This window comes from Olea europaea, chromosome 17 (genome assembly GCF_002742605.1).
Source record: "Olea europaea var. sylvestris chromosome 17, O_europaea_v1, whole genome shotgun sequence".
In the NCBI taxonomy this organism is placed as follows: Eukaryota; Viridiplantae; Streptophyta; class Magnoliopsida; order Lamiales; family Oleaceae; genus Olea; species Olea europaea.
The window spans coordinates 24,497,139-24,507,923 of NC_036253.1; the positions used below are offsets into that span (position 1 = coordinate 24,497,139).

General features: G+C 37.0%; 1 protein-coding gene across 1 annotated transcript; it reads left to right on the forward strand.

Annotated features, from left to right (window-relative positions):
- Nucleotides 1-6,167: 6,167 nt before the first annotated feature.
- On the forward strand, nucleotides 6,168-10,756 carry LOC111365487 (amino-acid permease BAT1 homolog). The gene is made up of 7 exons (XM_022986042.1): nucleotides 6,168-6,451; nucleotides 6,901-7,083; nucleotides 7,506-7,625; nucleotides 7,698-7,889; nucleotides 8,702-9,007; nucleotides 9,236-9,418; nucleotides 10,205-10,756. The coding sequence occupies exons 1-7, from the start codon at nucleotides 6,380-6,382 to the stop codon at nucleotides 10,694-10,696; spliced, it is 1,548 nt and encodes a 515-aa protein (XP_022841810.1). The 5' UTR covers nucleotides 6,168-6,379; the 3' UTR covers nucleotides 10,697-10,756.
- The last annotated feature ends 29 nt before the right edge of the window (nucleotides 10,757-10,785 follow it).

The window sequence follows — 10,785 nt, forward strand, 5'->3', positions numbered from 1 at the left end:
GATCTACTAATTCCCAGGTATGATTCTGTAGGATAGAATCGATTTCACTCTTGATGGCTTCTTTCCACAGATGACCATCCGGAAAAGATATAGCTTCCTTATAGCTTTGAGGATCATTCTCCATCAAATATGTGAGAAAATCAAGGCCAAACGTCGTAGAAGTTTTGGTCCTTTTGCTCCGTCTATGCTCATCCTCACCTTCTTCAACTGGATCTTTACTTCTGCCAGAAGCAGACGGTTCCATAGTCTGTTTAATAGGAGTTAACTCTTTACAAGGAAATATATTCTCAAAGAATTGTGCATTCCTAGACTCCATAATCGTGTTCGGATGAATATCAGGTACATTTGAATAATGTACAAGAAATCTATATGCACTACTATTTTGTGCATAACCAATGAACACACAATCAACTGTCTTAGGTCCAATCTTGACCTTCTTAGGAGGAGGCACCACAACTTTAGCAAGACACCCCCACATTCGTAAGTATTTATATGAAGGTGTCCGACTTGTCCAAAGTTCATACGGAGTCTTATCCATATTCTTTCTTAACACTTTATTCAAAATGTAATTCGCAGAAAGAATAGCTTCTCCCCACATGTTCTGTGGTAATCCAGAACTAATCAACATAGCATTCATCATTTCTTTTAACGTTCGATTCTTACGCTCAGCAATTCCGTTCTGCTGAGGTGAATAAGGTACAGTAGTTTGGTGAATTATTCCATGTTTAGCACAAAATTCACCAAATGGTGATTCATATTCACCACCACGATCACTTCGTAGCACCTTTATTTTCTTGCTAAGTTGATTTTCAACTTTATTCTTATAAAGAATAAATTTATCGATAGCTTCGTTTTTGCTTTTAAGCAAGTACACATAACAATATCTCGTGTTATCGTCGACAAAAGTAATAAAGTACTTATTGCCGCCTCTTGTTTGGACAAATTTCAAGTCCACACATCACTGTGGACTAGTCCCAATGGCTCGGTACTTCTTTCAATACTATGAAACGAAGACCTAGTAAGCTTAGCCTCAACGCAGGTTTCACATTTATGATTTGAATCAATTTGAAACCTAGGCAAGTAGTTTAGTTTGCTTAGTCTACGTAATGCATTGTAATTTACGTGACCTAATCTACCATGCCACAGATTAGGAGACTCAAGCAAGTAAACAGAAGGAGTTTTCTCATTATTCATAACAGTTGGGGTTACAGCAATTACATTCAATTAAAACAGGCCATCGGTCATATAGCCTTTCCCAACATAAACTCCTATTTTGGTAATCACCAGCTTATCCGCTTCAATGACCATGCGGAAACCATTCTTGCTCAGAAGAGACCCAGAGATCAGATTCTTGCGAATCTCTAGCACGTACAACACATTAGTCAGAGTAAGCTCTCTGCCAGAGGTCATCTTCAGGATTACCTTGCCTTTGCCAAGCACTTCAGAAGTTGCAGAATTTCCCATGAACAACTTTTCACCATTTGTAACTGGTGCAAAAGTATTGAACATGCTCCTGTTGGAGCAGACATGGCAAGTGGCCCCAGTGTCTAGCCACCACTTCTTAGTATTAGACCCCACCAGATTAACCTCACTAATCACCGCCGTGAGTTTTAGGTCAGACATGTCATCTGAGAGATGATCTCTCTCATTTCCAACCATATTAGCCTGAGGACGCTGCTTGTTATCCCTCCGAGGCTGATGGCAGTCTGCCGATCGATGCCTAATTTTGTCATAATTGAAGCATTTCCCGTTGAACTCGAACTTGGGTTTCTTTCCTACTCCACCGATAGGCTTCATCTGAGACCCTTTCTTGGTCTGCTTTTTATCTTTCCAATTTTCGTTTCCCTGTTTGGCTTTAAAAGAATGACCTTTCTTGGTACCAGAACTCTGGCCGTGCTCTAGGACATTGGCCTTCTCAGAGTAAGAATTCCCTGACTTACGTTCAGCCCGTTTGTTATCCTCCTCAATGCGCAGCTTGATAATTAAATCCTCGAAAGACATCTCTTTCCTCTTATGCTGCAAATAGCTTTTGAATACCTTCCACTGAGGAGGTAGCTTGTGAATAGCAGTAGCCACCTGTAGAGATTCTGACATGATCAGACCCTCAGCATGCATTTCTTGCAAGAGCACTTGGAACTCTTGCACTTGGCTCACCACTGAACGTGAATCAACCATTTCGAAGTCCATGCACCGACCGGCTAAGAATTTTTTAGACCCAGCATCCTCGGTGTTGTACTTCTTTTCTAAGGACTCCCAAAGCTCCTTAGCAGATTTCTTTACCACATACACGTGATACAGAGAATTCTGTAGGCCATCCAAGACATAGTTGCGACACAAAAAATCAGCACTTTTCCATGCATCCCAAGCCGCACGCCTATGCATATCAGTGTCGTTTTCAGCCACAACAGGGGCATCCTCGGTGAGGAAATGTGCAACGCCCAAAGTGGTAAGATAAAAAATCATCTTATTCTGCCATGTCTTAAAATCAGTACCAGCAAACTTATCCGGTCGAATTGCATGATTCACCGGAAATGGAGCCGGAAACGATGGCAAAGGTACGAAGGCTGCAACCCTAGGTACTGGCAAAGGTATTGTGCCAAACTGGACTGTCGAGGCCGCAGCAGTAGGCAAAGTGGGGTTCATTCCAACAAGAGGAATCCCGCCACCAATTGTCCCATCAACAGGAGGAATGCGAGTCGAGGTCCCCACAGGGTTCACAGCGGTCCCAACAGTGTTGCTTCCATTGTTCACATCATCATTTCCATGTGACGCCATTTAACCTTAGAACACGCAACAAACAATTTAGAATAATTATAGATTTGAGATCAACTGTTCGAGAAAAATAAACTGTAGAACCAAAACCACGCAGGCATGAACTAAGAAACTTCCTGTAAACCAATTTTTTTTTCTTTCAACCTTACTGATTTAAACCTAATAAATTTACTGCACGTAATTAAATAGATAGATTGTCAGCCTTTTTTCCTAAAGGACAAATTAAGTAAACAGCAAACAACTGGAGGTAAAAAAAAAAAGACGACAGTAAAAAAAAAACCGATTCTCAAAATTTCCCGAAATGAGAATTCGATTTAAGCTTGTAGGGAAAAATTGGAGAATCAGAATAAATCAACCAAAATCGAAGGCCTTGTTTACACGGTTTCCTTAAATCGAATTCGCCGCCTTACCGGAGTGCAAGAGGTGTTAATCGGTGTTCGATTCCCAGGATACAATCGGTTGACGGTTCACGCTGCACAACGTTACCGACCTACGAACTAGCTGTGTCTATCTCTCAAAGAACTTTAGCAAAGAAAAAAAAAAAAACCAAAAAAAAAAAAAAAACAGGGGCTGCTGGAAATGGAGGAGGAAACTGAACTTTTTTTTTCTTTGTTGGGTTTTCTTTTTTGTTGTTGTTTCTAGCCGAGAGTGATCCTCTATTTATACCAATATAGGAGGAGCTTGCTCATAAATACATTGAATAGGGAGTTACAACATGGATGAATGAATAGGGTGAAACCGACATATTTCAAATGGGAAGTTACAACATGGATGAATGAATAGAGTGAAACCGATATATTTCAAATGGGAAGTTACTGATGTTTTCATACGCATTCAACATGCATTCAAAATGATGAAACTGACAGCATTCAACATGCATTAACTTTTTATTCATCATTCAAAATATTCATTCAAAATATTCTAACAGTAATATGAGAATCATAAACCAATTGGTTATCAACAAACCAAAAACTGAGAATACAAAAATTGATTTTCTAGGTATTATTAAAAATTGAGAATTTTAATTGGGAAGCATTTTGACATTTCAAAAATTGAATTTATAACAAATCATGAAAATTTCATGGTTACTAGAGAAAAATCACAAACAATACCAAATGACCCAAAAAAATGCAATTCACAAACGGAAATGCAACTGTTGGGTTTTTGATACCCAACAAATTCCGGGTTATGATGTTAACGTGGTTTAATATTATTTCATAGGCATAGGCCGATAAATGAAATAAGTTCAATAACAAAGTTCATGAGCTACACCCGACCCAATTGTATTCCTTATAGATGGCTTGAATTTTGACTCGTTTACCCATTTAATGGCTCAACTTAAAGCCTAACCCTAGAGTATATATTTGTTTATAACCCTAGCCACTTTCAAATAGGGATTGTGTGATTTAGAGAGAAGAAAAAGGAGAATCCCGGCTGCCCCCTTTGTGTGAGAAAAAAGGTATTCAGAAGTGTCCAGAACACTTGTATAATGTGTGCAATTGGTGGTTCCTTCATAGTATACATTTGTGGTGTATTTTCATAGCTTTTGTGGCCACAAATCATCATCCTTTCTTGTCTTATGTGGTTAAGATTGAATAGCAAAATAGGTGAATCAATTGGTTGTGATTTGGAGCCGATTGGACTGGTTGTTGGTTGAGAAATGTGCGTTGGACTGAGCCCGAAAATCACTAATTTGAAGATCCTTCAAGAGAGCTTCCACAACAGCAACAATGAAATATCCACCATAACACTAGTTTAGTTTAGAATAATGTTTTGAGACTATTACCTATAATCATTTTTAATAAGTTTACTGGAAGATAACCGAGTGACAAAACGAATGTCTTGCACTGGGAAGAACTTTCTGAAGCCAACCTCACTCAATCACCGATCATGAATGATCTCAATTCAAATGTTAATGTCATCCGTTATGTCTGTCTTTGACCATTTCTGTTACAGATACAAAAAAGGGAAAGTTTCATTTATAGTAATTTTGAAGTTATTATGAGATTATGTAGTAATTTCAGTTTATAAATCAATTTAATTGTTGAAAATGAATTATTATTTATTATGTAGGTATAGATGATTTTTTTCCCAAAAACTTTTGCTGATGAGCTATGCAGCATGATCTAAATGAATTTAAACATCTTTTTGATCTCTATTTCTTAAAATTTATATTCAATCATACATTGCATTAAGTTCACAACATTTATCAACTTTCGATAATATATTTTATTAATTTTTATCAAAATCTGTTGAAAATCTTATTTTTATCAAAACCAAATAGGGGCTGAATTCCTTGGAATAATTACTAGTCAAATTTGCTTAAAGTCCTAGTTCATAAAGGAAATAAGTGATAATATTAAAAATGCATAATACAATACTTAATTCTGCATTTCTGTCCAGGCTTGACTAATGTGGGAAAAAAAAGGTTCAATTTGAACTTTTTTGCCAAAGTTTCGATTTGATTTTAAATTGATCATCAATATCAACGGATATCGTAAACTCTAGCATCCCTTCCAACGGGATAGACGGGTTTTCACCACTCCGACATTTGAGTTGCTCATCATAGGCTACCCTCTAATCTAAAGTTAGTTTGAACGGTTAATTTCACCATAATAAATATATCTACGTGCATGTATTATATAAAGGGATGGTCTTCGGACATATATACGAAAAGCTGAAAGTAATTAGGTGAGATGTCAACATCACTTGTGTTATGGATGTCGTGTATTGTCGTCATTCCAATGTCACTTCATTATCAATCCAGAATAATGTGCCGGCTTATTCCCGACTAAGATTGTGTCATGGTGCTATAGCTTTGGGTTAGGCTGTGTCAAAGGCCTCAAAAATAGTATATCGATTGCTTATAATACATGCATGTAAATAAATTTATATAATGGATGGTGCTACGTGTACATAATTATTGACATTCCCCTCACATGGAGGGGGCACACATAATTTATTATTCGTGGGCCCCTTTCATGTGAAGGGGTGTCATCTGCTATATATATGAAAGTATAAAAGTAGCATTATCCTTTTATGGTACGAGCACCTAGATGGATTTATTATGATGTTATTTAAACACTCTGACTAACTTTAGATTAGAAAGTAGCCTGTGATGGGCAGCTCCATTGTCGTGCGCTGTTTTGTAGGTATATTTTTTAGCTGAAATTACAAGACTAAAAACATTAATGTTTTGATATTCAAGTGAGAGTAGATTTTCAGCAGCAGCTTTGCTTCAAATTGAAGCATTGTTTACTCAAATCTTTCACGTTACATGGAAGACTAAGTATGAAGTTGAATAGTCTTCAGTTTCGGCTGTATTTTAATCTTTTGGAGGACCTTAACTCAAACATGGCAATAGAAAACTTTATTATTGACTTATTCAGTTTCACACTGAAATAGACAAAGCAAATCATATATGAATATGTCAACTGCCTCTTGTCTGCCTCCATTTCCTCCTAGACAACCTCCCTTCTCTCCACAACTGGCAGCCACCGCCACTGCCACCACCACCCGCAGCAGCAGCGGCGTAGGCCGGTTAATCTTGGTTGAGTTGTTATAGTTGCAGTATCTTGATTTTCTAAAGTCTAACTGGTTGACAAGAATGGAACAGATGGATTCGGGAGAGAAGCGGCTAAATGAGCTTGGATACAAGCAAGAGCTTAGAAGAGAAATGGTAAGTAAATCAACTTTGATCCCTCAAACATTTTCATACAATAACTTTTAATCTCGTATAAAATCTTTAGATTACGATTTACGTCATAAGATTTGTAAAAGTTCTACATACTTTGGCCTCCCCATTTTCGTGTAATGACTTAATTATATCCATACAAAAACTTTAGATTAGGATTTATGACAGAAGATGTGAAACGTTCTACGTTCTTTGGCTGCCAGCCTAACATAGTACTCCTTTAACTAGGCTTGAGAGTGGGAGAACTTTAACGTCATAAGATTTGACAAAGTTTTATATACGCTGGATGTTAGCTTATCATAACCCTCTTTCTTTACCATGGCTTCAAGAAGCTATGAAAAACATAGGAGTTTTTGTACGGAAAATTGTGAAAATTTCAATGGGATTTTGGTTGAACACTAAAGGAAATTCTCTTGTTCAATGATTTCTTGCAGACTTTGTTTAAGACGCTTGCGATTTCGTTTTCGACAATGACACTCTTCACAGGGATTACTCCTTTGTATGGTTCGAGCCTTCAGTATGCAGGGCCTGCACCTCTTGTTTGGGGCTGGATTATAGTATCATTCTTCACTTGGTTCGTTGGACTCGCCATGGCCGAAATTTGCTCATCCTTCCCGGTTTGTTCCATAAACTTTTTGAGTAATGCTATATAGCATTACAACTCCAGTCTAGGCTGCAACAGTTAGCATTAATTGAGGGTAGTAAGCAAACACAAAATTAAGAAAGAAAGAGAAGTAAACTACACGATGTCGATAAGCATTAGGCAATCTTCATTTTTACCTTTCTGAAAGTTTAAATTTTAAATCAAGATAGTTCAACATAATACTAGAGTACGCATAAATCCATTCAAAAGATACTTTTTTCTGTGCAAAAGATACTTTTTTCTGTGCACTTTTCTCATAGAGTTTCTTCCCTCCCTAGATAGTTTTCAACTTTTAAATATCCATAAAAAAGAAGGGCCTATCTTCAAGTCTTCATAAATTTCTTTCTATCCTCGCTAAAGCTTTCTATTGCCTCATTTGACCTTGTGGATTTGTAGACTACTGGTTCTCTGTATTTCTGGGCTGCACATTTAGCCGGCCCCAGATGGGGACCTTTTGCATCATGGTGCTGTGCTTGGCTCGAGACAATAGGCCTAATAGCTGGCATAGGGACACAGGTACATATTTACTGTTTCAAACTAATAAAGTGTAAAATGCAGATGATTTATAATCCCATTTTGTTCTGTTAGGCTTATGCAGGATCTCAGACTCTGCAGAGTATAATTTTGTTATGCACTGGTACAAATAAAGATGGAGGATATTTTGCTCCAAAATGGTTATTCTTGTGTATGTACATTGGCCTCACAATTATATGGGCAGTGCTGAATACATTTGCACTTGAAGTTATTGCATTTATTGATATCATATCAATTTGGTGGCAGGTACCTTTTCCATTTTCTTTTTCCTTCTTTTTTTTTTTTTTTTTTTTTTTTTTTTTTTTTTTTTTTTTTTTTTTTTTTTTTTTTTTTTTTTTTTTTTTTCTTTTTTTTTTTTCTTTTTTTTTTTTTTTTTTTTTTTTAATCCAGTATTTTGGCAATGGAATTTCATAGTGTTGGGTCGGGCTTTAGCATCTCATCTGGAAATCAATTGGTGTCCAATGGTGAAATGCTAAACATTTTATTACATTCGACCACCACCATTTGAGTGATATAACACAAGTTTAAGAGCAGTATTGTTGCTCCCCATCAGAGAGAATGCCTAAAGATGTCAACTTCAATATGTTTCGTTTCCGAGAAGAGTGAGAACAAGGGATTAAAATTATTGGAAAAATTGAAAACAACTAAGCTAATTTTAGGCAAAGTGGGATTCTGTAAGTCAAACCAGCAGTGATGGATCCAAGAATTTGAGTGAGCTAGGATAGATCCAAGCAAACGTACATGGCCACTCGAGCAGCCATCCAATACATTGGAAACAAAATTTTATGACGAAACCAGTACGGGTGGTTGTCATGGCTCGCTAGGTGCTGGCTCCGCCACTATCTATATCAATAGTCATTTTAGATGTCTGGAATCTAATGTCTTCAAGTTAGCATTCTTGGTCATCGTCTCCTGTACACCTGGTCAACATTGGCCAACCAAACCGGAGATAAAAATGAGAATGGCTACCACAAGCAGAAGGATAGCATACATTCATGACTTGTATTGGTTAATCAACCCTATAGTTATTGTCAGTGACATGCATTTCCTCTTTGCAGGTCGTTGGTGGAATAGTAATAGTTATCATGCTTCCGCTTGTAGCCCTAACTCGACAGTCAGCTTCTTATGTATTCACTGAATTTCAACTGGCACCGGAATCAACAGGGATATCAAGCAACGCATATGCAGCCATACTCTCTCTTCTGGTGAGTCAGTATTCACTATATGGATATGATGCTGCAGCACATCTGACTGAAGAAACTAAAGGCGCAGACAAGAATGGTCCTATAGCTATTCTCTCAAGCATAGGGATTATTTCAGTATTTGGATGGGCATATATCTTGGCTCTTACTTTCAGCATTCAGGTATGTCCTTATTCTCAGTCTGTTATATTATGTTGAATTTCAAATATTCAGTTTCACTACTAGGATAAGGAAAGGGATAATGTGCAACTTCGAGTTGTCAATTATATCCTTTATAAAAGTGCCCTTTCTAGGTGGGTCGGGTCTCTTCACGCCTATTAGCTAACTCACCACTTACGAAGGAATTGTTTAAAGGAATCTATTGGTTGGTGATTCAAACTCTTGTGTCAGGATCCAAGCTATCTGTATGATACATCTAATGAAACCGCCGGAGCATTTGTTCCAGCTCAAATACTCTATGATGCATTTCATGGAAGATATCATAACTCGACCGGAGCGATTATCTTACTAGTTATCATATGGGGTTCATTTTTCTTTGGAGGACTCTCAATAACTACAAGTGCAGCCAGAGTGGTAAGTCTGCTGTTACCTGTCTTCACAATCCTGTGCGATTTATTATGCTGCTGTCTCATGAATTAAAGCACAGTTTGTGAATTCTACTTGACATTTGTGAGTCACATGATTTTATTTTAGGAATATTCTCTGCCTGAAATTTTGAAATATTTTTCATCCTACAATAACAACAAAGTAAGCATTGTCAACAAATTCGGGATCGGCTATATGAAACCTTTTTTTTTTTTTTTTTTAACACGTTTCTCTTCTGATATCTTCTTGAATCAATACTAGTAACCGAAGCCTCTTTCAAGTCTACATAGAATGTCTCAACCTTTTAAGCAGTCATTTTCTTAATTTATCCTAAATTGATGACACCTTACTCATTAGCTTATATTTTCATTTCTCGTCTTATAACCATTGAGTATGACCACATATCCATCTTAACACCCTCATCTCTCCTACATACATCTGAAATTGTATGTATGTTCTTTTGAATAGGGAAAGTTGAAAGTGTTTCGAACATGAGGATTTATCGTCTATTATGCGATGTCTTGAAACTGTTGTGCTATATGTACATAATGATTTATATAATGGCTTACATACACATGACATGGCAAGATGATTGGATCAGAATTTCTTCAACCAAATTAAAATAAAAAATAAAAAATAAAAAAAAATCCCTACTCTCTTTTTGACATCTCATTTGTAGTAAATTATTATATAATTTCATTATGTATAAGTAGCACTATTCGTCTTGAAATTATCTATCTGCTAACCTAATGCATATGTTGTGATCTGCCACAGGTTTATGCTCTATCAAGAGACAAAGGAATTCCATTCTCATCCATCTGGCGAAAAGTCCACCCGAAGCACAAAGTTCCTTCTAATGCTGTATGGCTTTGCGCCGCCATCTGCAGTCTTCTTGGACTACCCATCTTGAAGGTTAACGTAGTATTCACCGCCATAACTTCCATATGTACAATCGGATGGGTTGGTGGTTATGCTGTTCCAATCTTTGCCAGACTAGTAATGGCCGAGAAAAATTTTAAACCGGGGCCATTTTATCTGGGCAAAGCAAGGAGGCCTATTTGCTTAATAGCCTTTCTATGGATTTGTTACACCTGCTCAGTCTTCCTTTTGCCAACTTACTATCCTATCGGCTGGAATACTTTTAATTATGCACCAGTTGCTCTTGGTGTGGGTTTAGGTTTGATTCTACTTTGGTGGCTTCTGGATGCTAGGAAATGGTTCAAAGGTCCTGTTAGAAATATTGATGTACAGAATGGAAAGGTTTGATGTTGAATTCAGTTTAATAAATATAATCGAAAATTTCGTATAATACACTCATATTCAATACTTCATAGTCTTATCTAGTATTGTCCAAT

Coding starts and splice junctions, on each gene's coding strand:
- LOC111365487 (XM_022986042.1), top strand. CDS start 6,380: ATGGAACAGATGGATTCGGGAGAGAAGCGGCTAAATGAGCTTGGATAC. Junction 7,626..7,697: donor TAGCTGGCATAGGGACACAG/GTACATATTTAC, acceptor TTGTTCTGTTAG/GCTTATGCAGGATCTCAGAC. Junction 9,419..10,204: donor CTACAAGTGCAGCCAGAGTG/GTAAGTCTGCTG, acceptor GATCTGCCACAG/GTTTATGCTCTATCAAGAGA.